The sequence below is a fragment of the Marmota monax genome, unplaced genomic scaffold, assembly GCF_021218885.2.
Source record: "Marmota monax isolate L192 unplaced genomic scaffold, Marmota_monax_Labrador192_F-V1.1 WCK01_AAM20220418_F8-fsc00092, whole genome shotgun sequence".
In the NCBI taxonomy this organism is placed as follows: domain Eukaryota; kingdom Metazoa; phylum Chordata; class Mammalia; order Rodentia; family Sciuridae; genus Marmota; species Marmota monax.
The window spans coordinates 6211651-6231187 of record NW_026692583.1 but is presented as its reverse complement, the minus strand read 5'-3'; the positions used below and the strand labels follow the sequence as shown (position 1 = coordinate 6231187).

Sequence of the window (19537 nt, the reverse complement as noted above, 5' to 3'; positions counted from 1 at the left end):
CAGGAAAAAAATGGACTTAACAAGAAAGGTAAATTGTTAATATGTTTCTAACAGCTACAAAATTACTGATTTGAAAAAACTCCTTATTGTTTTAATTTGGTGAGGGCCTCATATAATCCACTCTTAACAGTATATTAAAATCTTTTAGAGTCACAAGATTGTCTGCTCAGAAAAAAACAAAACAATTTTCAATTTCAATTTTATAATATCACTAACTCTCATACAGAATGGTGTGTAATTACTTATAGTGTTTAAAGTTGGAAATGAAATTAAAACAAATCTCCCTGTAAAGTATGAAAGTAAAATAACGAGGATCCATTCCTAAGAACATTTAATATGATAAATATACTAAAAAACTTATCTGCCCACAATAACCAGGAAAAAAGGAATAGATGACAACTTTGGATCTCACCAGCCACAGGTTAAAATAAGACAGAAGTAAAAAGTTTGTAAAACAATATACTAATGTAAATGGACGAGCTAAGCAAGAATACAAGTCTGCTCACATCCTAACAAACTTCTTGGCAAGCATGGGTGTGAGAAATGGTTGAGTAAGGACCTCCCAGATGATGCCAAGTTTTAATCTGTGCAACAAAGTTATATAGCAGGTCAGCGGGTTCCTCCCAATGTATAAATCATTCCCAGGGAAAAAATGTAAGCTCTCCTGTGGTGTAGCAGTAACTCTGAGGCCACTAGGGTGGAATTAAATTACTGCTGCATCACACTAAATGATGCCCTAGTGGGCAGTAAAACGGATTTGTGTGGCATAATGGGATGGTTTAGTGGGACAGCAGGACAGCTGCCCTGTTCCGTAAGACCATTAAACAGTGGGAGGAGTGGACCATTCCACCGCTTGGGTTTGGTAATCCTGCAGCAGATAATCTGAAAACACTCTTGCCAAAATCTCTACTTTTCTAAAAAGATAAAATCAGAATTCCTGATTTTGAAGTAGGTTATCTAAGCATAAGGCTATAGATAGTTCAGCCAGTGGTGTACACTAAGCAATAAGGATACAGTACCATAACAGGTGAATGTCTCATCAGAAAATACATCCATTATAGCTTCTAGAAGTACTTATTTTAAAATCTAGGCTCTAAAAAAATCTTTTACACAATCTTTTTCTGATTTGGATTTTCTCAGCATTTAACAATTGTAGTCTAATATCAGATAGAAACTTTATGGCAGACTCTTCAAAGTAAGTACTTTTGTAAAGCAGATAATCTTACAAAGCGGGTTCTTTCAGCTGTATTAAATGATTCAGTTACACTGCAAAATGGTTAGACTGAGGAATGTGCCTGTAGATAACAAACTATCCTGTCAAATCTCCAAGTACGAAAGAAACCCCACAAGAGCAGACAGCAGGAAGATCAGGTCAGAAGGCACACTGGTCACTGGGCAGGAAGAAACAAGAGGCAGAGCCAGGCAGCAAAAAATACATGGTGAATAGAAGAATGAGAAAAGGATGACAGTAGACATTTCAAAGGGAGTCCCTACACAGACTAGATTTAGAAAATGAAAAAAAAAATAGACAAGTGATTAAATTTCTAGGCTGAAAGGCATGGGGGGGGGGTGTGAAGTGTAGGCAGTAAGGGACCTGGTATGTAGGAAACTGACATGTTTAATACTAAGGATCTGGGGACCAAATCCAGGGCCCTGTGCATGCCAGGCCAGTGTTCTACCACTGAGCCACATCCCCAACTCCAAGAATATTTAACTTTTGTTTCTTTTCTTTCTTCCTTTTTTTGGGGGGTGGGGGAGTGGGAGACAGTGGGTTAACAGGAGATTAAACACAGGGTCATTCTACCACTGAGTTTCACCCTCAGCTCTCCCTCTTTTTAAATTTTTTTGATTTCGAGACAAGATCTCCCTAAGTTGCCCAGGCTGGGCTTGTGCTTTCAATCTTCTTGCCACAGAGGTCTGCTGAAATGAAAGGCATATACCACTGCACCCAGGCCCAAGGATATTTCCTTTTTTTTTTTTTAAATTTTAATATTTATTTTTTAGTTTTTGGCAGACACAACATCTTTGTTTGTATGTGGTGCTGAGGATGGAACCCGGGCCGCACGCATGCCAGGCGAGCGCGCTACCGCTTAAGCCACATCCCCAGCCCCCAAGGATATTTCTTAACAGCACCACCACGAATACAAAACTAGAGCACAGATGAGAAGTCAGGTCTAGAAATAAATATTTGGAAGTCAATGGGATGGTGGCCCTGATATGCATACATCTATTTAAGAAGAAGAAGAAGAAGAAAATAAGATCCGAAGGTATACGAATCTGGTGAAGAAACTGATCAACAATCCAGAGCACAAAAGGAAGAGCACCATCTATTTATTTATGCTGATAAGTATCCCCAAAATAATTCAAAGTATAGCTACTAAAAATGTGAACTAAATCAGTAAAAAGGGTTTTATTTTTAATGTGAAAAATCTGGATTAAGAAAAACAGCAGGAAAAATAAGATGAAGGCAGAAGTTACATACACTATAATTTATATTCTATGTACTTGCTAAAGGTGGACCACAATATGGTTGTGAGCTGTCCATAAATCAATGCTAATAGAAAAATACTTTTTCTCACACAATTTACAGCAGCCTAGATAGAAAATAAAACAGATATTCAGCTGCAGTATACCATACTTATGCTAAGACCAGAGAGAGATCCTCACATGCTAACAGAGGACTCTTAATGTGCAATTTCTTCAAAAACATCTTCCTAGAAAATTAACTATGCATTTTATTAAGCGGATACAACACCTTTCAACAAGAGGTTGGCTGCCAAGGCAGAGCTTAATAGGAGAATCAACATGAAGGGCCGGAGAGAATAGGAAGAGGTGTCAAATCATTCCCTTATTTTAGTTACACAAAAAGGTTTACATACATTCTTAGGGGGCATATGGACCATCTCCCCATTAAGAACTTTTCACTTAAACTAGAGAAATTAATGGCTATACTTTAAATATACTTAACTAAACTTTTCATAAATATTTAGCAATGTCAAATTTAAAAATATGTACTTTAGAAATAGAGCTGCTTTAAATTGCTCAGTAAATGAAAAAAAATCAAGATGTGCTCTAACAGTCAAATGAGCTGGTAGATAAGACTTAAATCCATTTAAAAATTTTAAAAACTCTCATGAAAATCCATGGCAAAATATTTTACTGCCACAATAAGTGGTAAGTCAAGGGACAATCTACAAGGAATGCAAAAGTTTTCTAGAGAACAATTCGGGAGCCTATCCAAACTTCTAAATGAATGAGCACTTATAATGCTATGCCTACAACAATTTTAGCTTTCAGCAGGTGCTACCAAATACCTGCCATAGTCATTCTAAAACATTCCCACTAACACCAACCTTTTCTTTTATTACAGAAGGTAATAAAAATTACCTAAAAAATTCTATTAATTTAAGCCTACCTATTTTCAATATGTATCTCCATTTTAAAATTAATTAAAATTCCAATATGTATCTCCATTTTTAAATTGCTAGGGAATGTCTTGCCAAACTGATGCCTTTAGTTTTAAAGCAGCTTACTAGAAGAAATTAGTGGGAATAATGTGATGACAAGGCCAGTTGTGTCCAATAAGCTCTTTCTGATTCCTGACAATAAAACTGTATCACCTGCATATAAGAAAAGACTGTTTTCTTCTTTAGTCAAAAAGGAAGAAGATTTAAAACAAAACAAAAAGAGAGGATTGGTAGGTAAGGCCAGGAAATGAACCACGAACTGTGCCTCCTTCTCTTGGACCACAGGGTTTGCCTTTTTATTACCCACCTGGAACAAGAACAGCTGACTCTTTGGGTTGGATCCACAAAATCCCAGGTAGCAGGATTGTTAGCAGGCTCTTCTTCAAGAGTTGGAGTTGACATTTGGCTCCTCCTAAAACAGTGCAAAATATGACTTATGTGTAAACACTGAGATAACACACTCATTACCCTGTGGGAAAAAATGCAATGCTAAAAAGAATTGAATACATTTCACACAGTCATGATATCCTGCTGATATTTTAGTTTGGAGCAACCATGTGGAGGGGGAGAACCTGCTCTATGCCCTAGAAGCAGAATGGAAAATATTCCTATATATGTTTAATGAACATTTTAACACAGGTGATATATATAGCCATTAATATATCAGACATTATTAGCTTTTGCTTTTTTAAAGGTCACCTAAAAAAAAGTCATCTAAATTATGTATGAATAGTGTTCTAAATTAATGTTTTCACAGCATCATTAAATTACATACACTCAATTAGATTGTTTAAATCACTCTTAAAACTCCTTTAGTACTTATTAGCATTTAAGGGTAGTGCTTTAGCACTTATTAATGTGAAGTGAAAGATGGAAAAGAAAAACTTCACCCACATGTTGATGATTATCAGTAGCAAATCTCTATTATTACATAATGAAAATAAGAATTTCTGATTTAGGTACAGCTGATACTACAAAGTGGTTCAATGATAGCTCTCTAGGGAGTTCTCTTGCTCCCCATTCTCCCCTACCTTCTTGGGTGTCTCACTACCCCGTTCTGTGATAGTAATAGGAGGCTGAGGGCTGTTAAAGTTGGTGGAGATGTAAAGTTAGTGATGATAAAAAAAAAAAAAAAAAGATCATTTGTAAGTGACTAGAGATACTTCTTAAGCTCTATAATATGATATGATTTTCCACTACAATTATTTGAAATTTTATCTACTACATTTTCTAGAATCAATTCATTGGGAAATAAACATTTAGTATGAATTTGCTAAAATCCACATTCAAAAGACCAGTATGTAAAACTCTCAACAGTCTTCACTTAGGAAACATTTAATTCACTTCTAAATGAGTGAACTTGTTAGCAGTTATTGACAAGAATGTCCATATTCAGTCTTCACAAGAAAATGGAGACTCATTTGTTTACTTGAATTATTCAACAAAGTGGATATCTCACCCACATTAAAAGAGATATGAAACTCGCATTAGATTAACATAAAACTTGGCAAGTTGAATAGTATTTACTAGCTATTGTTGGTCATTATCATTGAGGTCATTAAAATAATTACCCAAAGTCTCTTTTTAGAATTGATTCTCCCTTCCCCCCCCAAAAAAAAGTTATAAAGAAAGAAGGGATAAAGGAAGGAAAAGAAAAGGGGAAGAAAAGCTGGGTAGAGGAAGAAAAGAATATAGCTTCCTCAAATCAAAAAACAGGGGTAAAACAGCTAATATACACCCCTCAGTTCAATTCAGGTACTGTTGATTACAACATAAAGCAGTACACGATAGTAAATTGTCAAAAAGGGTTATTTCCCTTTGCAATTGGAAAGCATTCATAAACTGGTATACAAAGAAAAACCAAACCCACTGATTACTATCCTGACAGAGTGAATCTCTGAGCTATTTATGTTGAAAAATGAAAAGGTAATATCAAATCAGTTTCCTGATTTTAACATGTCTATTTTGAATTTCATTCTATTAAGCTTAAAAAAGATGAAACAACAATCCAATGACCTCTCAAATTTGGCCACACAGTACAGTGTGACTGACCCGCTTCATACAGCAAAACAGGAGATGGTCACTAAATCACAATCCAGACATAATCCAGAAAACATACTTGGACTGGGTTCTGTTGAGGATGCATTCCTTCCAGACTCGATGAACCATATGATTGTGGAGTTTTGGAGGAATCTTCCCCGATCTCTTTGGACTGTGCATAGTTAACATCCCCCCATCTTGGGAACCCAGGTGACTGGTAGCACTCTGCATAACTCCACTCTCTCCTGGAAAACAAAGACAACTTGGAGTGTTAGAATGTTCTAAAAATGTCTCCTCATGCACAGACTGCTACTGTATTTAAAATACACATTTTAATTGTTGAGAATCATATTCACTGTAGCTTTGTCCCTACCCCTGGCAATAACATCATAGGTAGCTGTGAGTGAAATCTGTGTCAGGGTATTTTGTTGTCCCCTTCTAACATTCTATTTCCCTAAAGGAACTGATTCAATCAACAGTCAAAGCCATCAGGGAATACACATACAGAGGCACGTACTGGATACAACTTACAAGGAAGAGCTCATAATTGCATTATTAAAGATGTAAATGTGCTTTGATTGTTTTGAATTTTAAAAACCGAACACAGCAAATGTTTCAAGGGAGAACAAAACAGTAGAGGGAGCTTTATGCCCATTTAGCAAAACTGGTTGTGTAACAACAGCACACAGTGCCTGAGAAGAAGAACTTAATAGCACAGGCTTTTAGCAAGGTCAAATTTCAAATTTGTGTGTGGAACTGTTTGTCCTCATGCCTGACACTATTTAAGAAAGTTTAGTTCTAAAATACTGAAAAGGGTTGTCTTGACATTTTATGTCAGAGGATTAAAAATTCACTGGTTTCGCTCTAATAAGTTCACTTACTTTTCCAACTAAAATTGATGTATAATCCATTTCTTTTCACTATGACCACTGATGATATAAGTACTGTGTGAGTATTTTACTACTTCTGCCTCATAAAAGACAAATAGTAAAGTCAATTTCTAATGTTAAATTATGATTTAATTACTTTCACTTGATTAAATAAATATATTGTGGGTTTTAGTCTCAATAGAACAATGATACAAAACATCTTCACCAAAACAGTGTATTTAAGCACTCTGGAAAATCTCCACTCCTATTTGAAAAAGAAAGATGCAATCTTATAACACAAACTAAATATTCTTTGCATCAATGCAACACAACCATTACTCAGGGCTGAATGGTCAGGCCTGGCTCTGCTTTTAAAAACAAAACCAAACCTAAATGTTTACATTCTAAAGAATTAAACCCCAAAAAAGTACTGTTATATTACATTATATTAAGTGAGATCAATTAAAGGAGACAACAAATTTGGTCTTTCATTGCTACCTTTAAAGTTTTTTTGCCTTGGTTCATTGTGCAATAGAATTCATTTCAATTTTATAATTGGTTTTCATGCCTATTACACAAACTAGGCAACTGAAGAAACAGAAGAAGATAAAAGTCCTCATCCCTACACATCTATAAAGCAGCTAAAGAAGCTACATTCCCACAGTTCATGAGGGAGTAATTTATGACCCCAAAAGGAGAGGCAGAGGAAAACAAGCAACAGAGACTCTTCTGATTAAAGCTGGGTTAGTGCTTTTCAGTAGCACTTAATAACCATACTGAACTGTGGGTGCTATCTTACATAGACTTAAGGCTGTACTACAAGCTGGTAACTGCACATTGAATGTTGTTACCTCCAATTACCTCCATATATCAAACACAAGAGGCAAGTGGGTGCACCTATCCAGATAAGGCATGAGTGATTTCACCAACCATTTGGCCCTCTTATATCCCTGCTAATCTAGGAGACCCTCGGCCATTTTAAGGGGTAAAATAATCCATTCTGTCCTGTATCTAGGAAAACACAGCAATGTTTAATGTTAGAGTGACTAGGATTCTTCTTGATGGTCCTAATTTATATTTTCAACATACTGTTACTTCAAAATAAGGGGCAAATTCATTTTAGTCAAAGGATATCAGAGGCTGAAACAGGAGGACCATGAGTTCAAAGCCAGCCTCAGCAACTTAGTGAGGCACTAAGCAACTCAGTGAGATCCTTTCTCAAAAATAAAAATATAAAATAGGACTGGGAATGTGTCCCAATGGCCGAGTGCCCCTGAGTTCAATACCTAGTACCCCCGCCCAAAAAAAGGGTATCAGAACCTTTTATTTCTCCAAGGCCAGCCATAATACCATACAAAAAAATTGGGAGGGAAGGAATTTGAAGATTTAGAGTTATGAAGCCCACAATGAAACCCACCATAAACAAACCCTCTTCTTTTTGAACTGTGAAATTTAGAGTTCTGAACTAATCAGGTCAAGGCAACATATACACATCAATTCTAGTTGAATACAATTTCACTAAACACCTGACAAACAGATAAACAAAAAACTGATAATTTAATAATTGCACATTATTAAGTTTATTAAAATTATTAAAATGAAGTAGTGTTTGCACATAACTCACACACTTAAATAATTTCTAGATCACTTAAAATGCCAAATGCAATGTAATTGCTATGTAAATAATTGTTACACATTATTGTTTAGAGAATACTGACAAAGGGAAGAAAGCCGGTATGTGTTCAGTACAGACACAACTGTTTTTGCTTGAGTATTTTCAGTCTGCTACTGATCGAACCCACAGGTGAAGAACATGCAGAAACAAAGGGCCAAATGCAAAATTTTTTCCCCACCACCTCAGCAAACAAATGGGCCTTTATAAACTAAAACATAAATTAAAAGGGAGGAGGGGAGCGGAGACTACATGTTGTCCATTTCTGTCTCCCACATGGTATCTGCATAATTACTTCCAAGCAATTTAATAACATGTGCTGCAACTGCAATTCTAAGTACTGCTTTAAATATTCTGAACTTTCCATTTGTATACTTCTATATTATTTAAAAGTACTTTCATGTACCCTACTTAATACTTCTAACAATCCTGTAAAGCATGTTTTAAACAGAAAAGGAAACTGAGGTTCAGAATAAGTATGAGAATTAAATACATTCACCTTGAAAAATGTATGAGAGGACAAAAATTACAAACTCTAGGGCTTTCCCTAAATATATTCACTAACCACAGACATTTACTGAATGCTCACTATGTAGCAAATTCAGCAATTACCATGTAGGCATATATAGTGTTTGAATATTTGTTTTCAAAGTTTAGAAGCCAAGATTTCATTTACTCTGATGTTCCTGCCATCATGGTCCACATTAGATGCCCATAAATAATCCTATTTCAGCTCAAGTATGATAAGTATACTTTCCTTAGTGACCAAATTTCCAATTAAAATGAGGTCACTACAAAAATAAAAAAAGTTAATATAAGAAATACACTACTGAACAAAGAAAGCAAAAATGTTCCCAATTTAAACAATGATGGAAGACGTTTCAAACTATCAAATTTTTTCATATGTAATTAATATTTATTAATAATGAAACATACAACTGACAGGACAAAGGTCAGAACTCTGAGGTGATACGCTAACTTTACAATAGAAAATATTATAACAGAAAGAGAAATGTCCAAGACATGTCCTTGGTTAGCATGGCCATCTGGGCAAAGATATAGATGTGTGTACAGAAAGTAGGAGCAACAATCAAACTATTCAGTTAAAGATACAATTAATATATGCACAACTAAAATCCTGAAACTTAAAATATTCTGTTTCAAGTTTTTCTTCTCCATGTTGTAAAATCCCTAAATACTCTCTTACCTCCACCTCTTCCACCTGGAATTTCTCGGTGGTGTTCACGTGTTCCATGGCAAGGGAGCTAGTGCCTTTCTGGGATCTCTTCTACCCAGGAGACTGCTCAATCACACTCACCTGTGATGGCCTGCTCTGGAGAGGTGGGAGGGGTCAGAGGCATCCCACAGTTACTTGGGTCCTTCACACTACCAAGCCCCGGCTGCCCAACTGTAATATGGCCTCCAGCAGTGGCAACACTCTGAGGAACTGGGATGTCATTCTGAGAGATCAATACAAAAGCTGAAGGGTAGACCATCCGAACACCACCTGTAAGGGAACAGAGTGAGGCCTGAGAAAGAGTTCACACAGGAAAGTCAAATTCACAATTCCTGGGGTTGGGTTCAAAGTTCAATGGGAAACTGAAGTGCTAACAAAAGTGATATGTTTCATTCTTTCCAAAGTTAATAGCTGTTTGAACATGCACTCCAACCTGATGATAATAACATTTGGAATACAGGGACCATGGTTGCTTCAGGCAAGATAACTACTCGGCACATACCACTGTGTCAGGAGAATAAAAAATAAGATGGAAAAATTACAGATTGTTCCTGATGAACCTAAATGATTATCTTTTAAATTAAGGAAGATGAAGAAGATAGAATAAAGTTCTTTGGGCAAAATATTTTCTCTTACCAACAATTACTTCTACTGCCACGGGGAAATCATCATCATATCCCAACTCTTCTTCCTCTTTCAATTCCTCTTTCTTTTTTAGCACCATCGGGTAGAAATATTGCCATTCCTCAATCAATTTGCGGGTGGCTGGGTCTGACATTTTATATGCTTGGCCTGTTAGCGTGCCATTTAAGCCATATGGACTCACCAGAACTATGCAGGGAGAAGAGAACAAGCTACACATTAGAAGAGAAATTCTGCTTATGTGTGATGCTGCATACATTGTAATTTTAGGATAAAGCACAATACCACTTAATGTACATTGCATTTTATTTCTTTTAAAGTATGACTTTTAAAGATTTCTTATTTTGGTATTTATTTTTATATGCCTCTCAAACTTATTTATTTTTGAGGAAAATCAGGCATCATATTATACTATCAAGTCTATCAACACATAATATATGTAAACTATCTGAATATTAAAGCACATACACATTTGATAATGACCTATACAATGTGAATACTGAATCTTCCATAACAGAAGAAAACTATTCAATATATAATGCCCTAAATCCACCAACTGAACACTCTGTGGTTACTGAGACTTCTTAAATATCTGTGGTAATCAGTGAAGAATATATAAATAAAACTTCTAATGACAGAAAAGGTTTAATATTCAGAGCTTGAAGTATAATGTTCACTATAATTTTAGTTATATGACTATTTTGGAGGTCTGAAACAACTTAAAAACATGAAAATTTTATTTAATTCAAAATAAGGAACTCAAAGTCCTTCCATTTTCGTTAGGTTTTTTATCTTACTGTTATTTTCACTGAGTTAGACATGAAAATATAGTTGACATGTTACTGTGAGTAACCCAGTCAGTTCCTAGCCCCAGGGTATTTAACCCCCCCCCAAAATACTTTTCAGGGTATAAAAATTACTATTATTTTAATCCTAAGTTTTATTTTTTTAAATAAGCATAGTTATTGACATGTCCTTTTTGTTGTTTTTTTCCCTTAACAGTCTGGTGATACGTCACATAAATCAGGAGTGGAGTATTAGTCATGAGAGATTAGAGCACTCGCCTAGCAAGTGTGAGACCCTGGGTTCAATCCTCAACACCACATAAAAATAAATAAACTAAAGGTAAATATTATATATATAAAGAGCCTTTTATTTATTTTTTGCATTAGTCTACTAGGAAATTTTCATATTAATTTGTATAATTATGTTCAGCATAATTATATATAAGGCAGCACCTTCTACACCAACCATCATAGGAACTAAGCAGGAAAATGTCTCTCAGAAGTTTTCTATGATTTGAATATTAACAAACAACAAAGATTTAAAATTACTGGTCAATAGAGACCTGGCATTCCTAATATGATCTTTCCCCACTTACAAGATTAAAAGTCACTTCTCTCATGATTAGCAATTCCTTCTGTTATTATAATAAATAAATTCTTTTATTTTGACTAATAAAGTATAAGAAGACAGATTATCCTCTGCGACTTCATACTCAAGAACCCATAGTATTTAACTAAGTCTGACAATCCATAATAGCATATATTACATAACTTATAAGTGTACATTTTGAGAACTGGATTGTTTTAAATTTTATTGTAATTCATACATAAAAAAACAATTTACAGAAGGATAAAGTACATGTGTGTTTCGGTGGGCTATCGATAATAATTGGGACATGAATAAATGAGAATTCAATGTTCCGATGTATATTTTTTAAAAAGGCTTAATTAACTTTAGGGCAAGAAACAGATTCATTTGTCAAAATAGGTCAGAATAGTATGTAAAAAACAAAAAAATAAAATATGAAAGCTAAATACTCTTTTTAGGCTGCTATAGTGATTAAAATATTTTAGTCAAGTCAGTTTAAATATCAGTGTTTTAAAAATTATATTGATCTAATAAGCCTATTTCAAACAGATATCTCTAGTAATAATATATTAATACTGAATCAAAAGATTTTTCCATATGGCTCAACCTAATATTGTAACACTTTAAAACTATTACTAATAGAAAATTCTGAATTGCAAAGACAAAAATAAAGATTTAGAATGTTCAGTCAATGAAAAGGACATAAAGCTATTTTAGGATATCTAGGTGCTCAGGCTGAGAATTAATGAAAATACGAATGAACTAAGTAAAATTATTAACCAAAAACTTATTAACAGTGTAGCCCTACAATTAAAGAAAATAATGAAGATACTAACTGAAGAAACTACACCCTGTATATCAACTCTAGAAATTTTACTTTTGGTTGAAATTTTACATACCAAGTTTAACAGTAATCTTTACTAAGTCATTATATTACTGTAACTTTGTTAACAAACACAGAGATGAAACCTTTTCATTTACAAAAGTTGTCAATACTCATTGGATTATATTTCTCAAATACTTATTGATTTATTTTGTTGTGAAATTCTCTACCTCATATTCTTTATTACAACTTCACATAAGACCGTGTTATATATATGATATGCTTCCACAAAAAGCTACTAATAATACTTACTTGTGAAACTAAGTTGTTCCTTTTTTCTTCAATAACTGACCCTTGTGCTTACCTTTCAAATGCCCATTTAAGATAACACCTCCACCTGCAAAGCCTTCTGGGGCAAGATGGCTATCCACTTGATGGCCTGGTGGTGGGCACGCCAGTGGGGGGTGGGGGCGGGGGGAGACACCATAGAGAGCAGGAACATCACTGATTGCTTACCTTGAAATGGTGCAGGTGAAGACTGAGCCATGTGTATATGTTCCTCACTGATCAAATAAATTGGCTGATGTTGGGCAATCTCCACACTTGTGCATACATTACTTTCTCCATGAAGAAAAAATGTAAATGCACAGGACAAATGTTCACTAAAAAAGGAAAAAGTTAGAAGTTAAACTTTAAATTTTGGTAGAAAACAGGTGCTAGAAACAGAAACTACAGAGGAGATACAGTTCTACTTTACCAGCCATCCAGCACAAAGTTGACCTCTTGTCAACTGTGGACAACACATAAATTTCTATTTGATTATGTACTGATAATATAAGAAAATAATAACTTGTTCACAAACTAAACTAAAGCTGCCAGACAAATCTGATAATTTAGATATGTTGCATTCTGATCTTTCCAAGATTACTGTGCAGTATGATTTGCATAAAATCTAACTCCTATGTCAACTATAAACAAAGATCAGGAAAAATCAAACATTTTCTACCTTTCATGTCTAGTACATGGAAGGTAGTTAAAACTGTGTTAAGTCAAATTATGTGAGAAAACTAAATTTAAAAGGCTTATACACAATGACTCATGAACAAGATAAAAAGGCAAACTCCTGAGATGTCTGAACTGGCTCTTAACTGATTCTAGGGATAATGACAAAACAGTTGGCCTTTGGTAAAACAGAACAATAACATAAAATTTGCAAGTTTACAACATTATAATAAGGTTAAAACTGTTGATATAAAAACAGAAATTAAGAACGCTGTTGTATATAATTTCCTAATATACAATTGTTAAGGTAATCGGTATCTAAAGAAACTGGTAATTTTATTATAGTAAATGTTTACAATTCACTTCTGATCACCAAAAAATTATTGAAGCATTCCACTTCTGTTTTCTACACAATGAGCTAAAAACTGATTAAAAAAAAAAAGGGGGGAGTTTAGTAGAGAAAAAGAATTTCAATACTACTATAGTAGCACATTCCTTCAAACTTGTTAACTTTGGCCCTCGGCCAGGCATAACAAATCCCCATTCCTCAAAATAGCTCATAGGAGCACTTGCCCGATAAACCAAAATCACATTACTAAACAAGGCCAGGAAACCACCATTTTAAAAAATCATCTCTAAGAAGTTTTTTCTGTTTAAAAGTTCTTTAATATATCATAAAGTATATTCTGAGTACTACTCATCTTTAAGTTTTATTTTTAATGTAAAATAATAACGCTTTAAAGAAAATGTGAAATGAAAGTGATAAGAATATCACCCTATCACACAATGATATATACATATTCTTCTTTGATACATATGTTGAAATACTGACTTTTTTGGTTTTACTAGAATAATGTGAAATTTCATCAATAGGACACATGCAGTCTTGGTATGGGTATTCAGTATAGCCAAGCAATATAGTAGCTAAAATTGGTGGGGAGAGGCAGGGGTTTAAATCTTTGACACCATACTTCGAAGTTTCAAGTTCAGCATGTGAGGAAAATTTGCACATAACCTAAAGGTACATAGGAATCAAACAATATTAATAGTAAAAATGTTCTTCCTTTATGATAATGACACTAGAAACACAATATTTCCAACACTCAACATGTATAGTATATAATAGAACCAAAATACAGTTTTACTGATTGTGGACTGGCTAATCTTTTAGCTATAAATTTTAGCCAAGGATTTGAAATGACTCATCCTTTTCTATCCCAGTATCCTGTGTATTCAGTAACTTAATTTAAAGAAGCTGGTGGGAGTTCCAGACATAGAATGTAGCTACAGAATATGTTCTCTATTATTCTAACCTGTGTGTGAAAATAAACTCAACCAACATTTAGCTATCAACTAGTAAATACAAAGAATGATGCAAGTACCTATTTTTAATATTGACAACTCTTAAAAAAGTTTAAAAGAGACAACTAAAAGAAAAAAGAAAAATGGCAAGTCATAATACAAATGTACCAGAGGCCATCAATAACTGTATACTTTCTGGCAAGTTACTGCATCTCTCTGATAATTTCCTTATAGATAATAAGCAACTGTTAGCACAGACCGCCAGGCCCCCAGAGGTTCTGATTCAGGAGAATTGAGAGTGATGTGGGCTGGAGAGGCATTTCTAACAATTTCTCAAGCAATGCTGCTACTGTTCCAGGTCTAAGAACTACACTCACAGAATTACTGGATTTGAAAGTAAGTAAAACCCTCTCTAGCAATTAAGTTCTATTTTTTTCCCCCAGTGATAACATGCAGTAAGAGGTCAGACAGAAATGACAATACTGATTCTAGGAAGTAGAATTCCACTTTGACCTAGCAATACCACTTCTAAAAATTTATGCCACAGATAAAACTACTGAGCAGTTTCTGATTACAACCCTCTCTTAGTAGTCTGAATACAGCCAAAATAGCCATCAGTAGAAGACCTGTTAACTGAACTATGGCATATCCCTACAAAGTAATATTGTGCAGCCACTTTAAAGGAAATGATCATACTACCATGGAAAAACCCCAACAAAAACTGTTAAGAGAACGAAAAAAAAACAAGGTTCAAAATAATATGAATAATATACTTTCATTTTTATAAAATGAGAAAGGGGGGAATACATGCACAGGAATTTGCTTGTTAGTGACATAATTTTTTTTTCCAGGAACAATTCACTTTAAAAAAGCCTAATAACACTGGGCTGCTTTGGGGAATGAAGGAGCATGACTAGGTGAGAGATAATTTACAATATTCTTTTGTATTGTTCAATGTGTGGCCACGTTACACAGAGAGCAATGGAGGGAGGATCAGAGGAAGCATCTGACTCTGTCCTCGTGCAATGTGCTTGCTGGCCCATTAGAGGAACTCATGATGCTTCAGCTTGTCATACCTGGCTCTTGGCTAAGATCATCACTGATTTTGATTCTATATCCAACATATTGGTTATCTGATCAGTAAGCCATCAATATCTTTATCCATGGCATTGCTTCAAATAGTGAAAACGATCACACCACCTTGTGATACATGTTGGGAGAAAACTGCCAAGTTATAAATTCACCAGAGTGTTGTCACCCATTTACTTTTTCTTGTCCATAGACATATCTAAAAGATATGCCACATCTTGATAAAATGAAGTTAGATAACAATCATGCTTCTCTGTTCTAAAAAACCTATCTAAAAATCAAATTCAGGTGGTTTTATACAAAGACTAGCTTCTCCTACTTTACATACGACAAAAATAGAGCTAAAGAGTTTAGCTTATCCAATGACACATTTAGAGGCACAAGTGGATTAGCCTTCAAATTTAATGTTCTTTCCATTAGTTAGTTCATGTATAAACACAGTTGTTCATTTAAATTCCTACCAACTGATATTTTATATTGGTAAAATGAGATCAGATTTTAATGAACAGTGAAAATAGGGAACTCTACAAGTATAATTAAAGGCATATGATGATGTATAGAGGTATTTTAGAGTTAGAAGATAAATCTTTATTTCCAATTCCTTATCTATTCTTGCTGCTTTTCACCAATCACCCACTTTAACTTGAACCTTTTTTAATCACTCAACTCTGTTTCAGATACCCTCATTATTTGAAAACTGAAAGGGTCTTTTACAGATTATCAAAAAGATCAGCCTCTAGATCAGAGGAAAGGCAGAGTATGAGCCAACGGATCCAACAAGTTCAGAGCACAGCTGGGCAGAGCTTGGGTCCTCCTCAGCACAGTGTATAAAGTGCATCCAAGACTTTCTACTTTAGAAACACTGCTTTGCTCCTATACAATACATCCTCTCATTAACATAAACACACACTATGCAATTTAAACCAGCCTCTGCATCAAGTCTACTATCTTCCCTTACTGTAGTAGTACAGATGATAGTACCAAATGATTATTCAGGATCAAAACAATATAAGTTCACTCCAACTAAAATTGGAGCCTTGCTTTTTTTTTTTGGTGGCAATGCTGGGGATCAAACTCAGAGCCTCCTGCATGCTAGGTAAATGCTGTACCACTGAGCTACAACCCCAATGCCAGCCACGCTTCTTGACAAGGTATCACAGGTCTTCTCAACACTGATGATTCTTTTCTCTTTACTCAGCAAGTCTAGTCTGATTCAGGTAATTACTCAACTTCTTTCCGACCTCAAACACATTTGCAATTAAACCCTATCTCACTTTTCTCCCTAGAGTCCTAGATATTTCTTTTTCTTTGTGAAGCTGCTCCCATCCTCATCCTCTTTCACTTATAATCTTCATTCTTTCCTCCATTTGCTTCAGTAAAATCATCCAAAAGAATGAAAATAAAAGGTAGAAAATCATATGTTACACGAATCCTAACGAAAATAATACTAGTTTATAGAAATAACAATAAATAAAACATGTTTTAAGCTTAAGTTCAGATTTAAAAAAAACAGGAATTCAACGGGAAATTTAAACAATCATAAATGTATTACATATAGCTTAAAAATATATGAAGATTTTTTTTAAAAGGTTAAGAAGAAAGTAACAGATTTAAAATTAATATTTAATATATTTTCCTCATAATTTAATAAGCAAGCTATTAAGAATACAAAAGTTTAGAATGAGAAACATATATACATGTGTGTATATGTATATATATGTTGGCTTTTCATAAACAGAGAACCAATTCTCTTTCCAAGAACAGAAGAAAGGTCTCTTAAAATTGAATGGGTAATAGGACCCCAAACAAGTCTCAAATTTCAAAGAAATGATGATATCATATATATTACACACTCTCTAAAACACTATGTTTTAGATAGACAGCAATAGCTTAAAAATAGGTTAAAATAAAATCCTTTTGTTTGAAAACCTAAACATGTACTCCTTAAATAAATCATAGGTTACAGAGGAAATCACAACAGAAATCACAAAATATTTAAAACTAAATGAAACCAAAGTAATACATGTCAAAATCTGAAAGAAAACAGTACTAAGAGAATAATTTACATACCTAAATGCTGAGGAAAAAGTCTAATAATTCAAATCAAGAAGTTGAGAAACAAAAAAAAGTATAAACACAATACAAAAGAAGGATGAGAATAATAAAATCCAGTCTGACCTGACTATAACCATCCTGGGCAGTGACTGTAGCGCCTGCCTGAGTACCCCACTAGGCTTCCCAGGCAGGTCCCCAGCTTACTGTGAATGAAGGAAGCCATTACTTCAGGTAGTGTGTGGAGCTTCACCACCAGACCTTTGTGCACCGAGCGCCAGGAATGTGCCTGACTGACTTCTTTGATAGGAGCTTGAGATAAATCAGGTAATTATGACTTGAATGAAAGTTATTTTTGTCCTGCCAACCATATAGTTCCCATCCCTCTGACTCAAATTGGGGGAATACACTGAACTTATGACCATCCTAGACATTTTCCTCCCAGTAAGTTCCCAACAAACTGCATTCTGTGCAATCTTCTATCTGTCACCTCTCTCTGGTTTCACCTTCCACCTAAAGCAGCCAATGCCCCCCCCCCTTAGTGAGACCTTGTCTTAAAATAAGAATTATAATAGGGTGGGGATGTATCTCAGCAGTAAAGTACCCCTGAGCTCAATCCCTACTATTGCAAAATAATAAAAAATAATCATCCATCCATCTCAACACCAACTAAGGGTTCCACAAACTTCCTAGACTCGCTCAATTCTCTTATTCAAATTGTTTCAACAAATGCTGTGATGGATTAACATCAGCAAATCCGATTGTACTACCATGCAGTAACAGATGAAGGAGAAAAAAAAAATCAAAAACTCTATCTCAATACATAAAGAAAAAAGTATCAAATTTCAAAAAGATAGACAGTAATTATTAAAAATGATTCTCTGTAAATTGGGAGTTGAAAGGAACTAACTTGATAAAGTAATTCTCTTGCTGACTGTTCAAACTTTAGAAGGATCCTCTTTAAAAAAAATGGAACTAGACATGGGTATTTAGTCTTCTACACAACACTGTCTCAGATGTCCAATTCAATGCAATAAAACAAGAAAAAAATGGTATAAAAATCAGGATGGAAGAAGTAACACTACATGTATAGATAATAAAATTCTCTAAAGTTCTCTAGGAAGATAATTTCCAGACTAACAGCACTAAAAAATAATTTAAAAGTTCATAAGGTTGGTAGAAGCAAAATCAGCAACTTTAAAACAAAATACTTACAAAACAATTGAAAAAATATACCCCATTAGCAGTAGCAAAAAGAACTGTAAGATACATAGAAAATAAATCAGTAAACGACATTTTCTTCTTCTTCTTTTTTTTTTTTCTTTAATATTTATTTTTTAGTTTTCGGCAGACACAACATCTGTTGTTTGTATGTGGTGCTGAGGATCGAACCTGGGCCGCCCGCACGCCAGGCGAGCGTGCTACCACTTGAGCCACATCCCCAGCCCACGACATTTTATTCTTCTACAGAAAAATTTACAGAATATTCTGTTGAAGAATAAAATAGAAGATATAAAATCTTTTAAAAGATTCAACATATTCTTGGATATGAAGTAATATCATAACAACCAGGAGCTCCCCCTAAACTGATCTATAAAGTCAACACAATTCTTACCAATATATCAGCAAGTGGTTAGATAAACTGATTCTAAAATATATACAAAAGAACACAATCAAGAAAAGCTGTCATAATTTGAAGGAAAACAAAATGAGAGACGTAACTTACCAGTATCACTAATATTTATTATTAAACCATAGTAATTGTGAACTCAAAAACCCAGTAAGCCTCAATGCCCTGTCCTACTTACCTTTCGGACCAAACTGCCTATTAGTCTCTCTGTTCTTCTCTCCATTCTAACCCAATAAGCTTTCCACTACCCTTAAAAATGACACAATCACTATTTAAGCTTGCTGTTCTTCTGCTTGGAACTCTCCTTCCTAGGTATCACTAGAGCTCTCCCTCTTATT

General features: G+C 34.5%; 1 protein-coding gene across 4 annotated transcripts in view; it reads right to left on the bottom strand.

The window, feature by feature from the left end:
* The window catches only part of Med13l (mediator complex subunit 13L), a 305063-nt gene that overhangs the window by 51367 nt on the left and 234159 nt on the right, over positions 1–19537 (bottom strand). For all 4 annotated transcript variants that reach the window (XM_046446238.2, XM_046446239.2, XM_058579892.1 and 1 more), the window contains 5 exons: positions 12641–12786; positions 9922–10116; positions 9367–9555; positions 5587–5752; positions 3775–3879 (listed from right to left, as the gene is read on the bottom strand). In XM_046446238.2, the coding sequence (XP_046302194.1) occupies positions 3775–3879; positions 5587–5752; positions 9367–9555; positions 9922–10116; positions 12641–12786 (801 nt within the window). The remainder of the gene's footprint in view (positions 1–3774; positions 3880–5586; positions 5753–9366; positions 9556–9921; positions 10117–12640; positions 12787–19537) is intronic.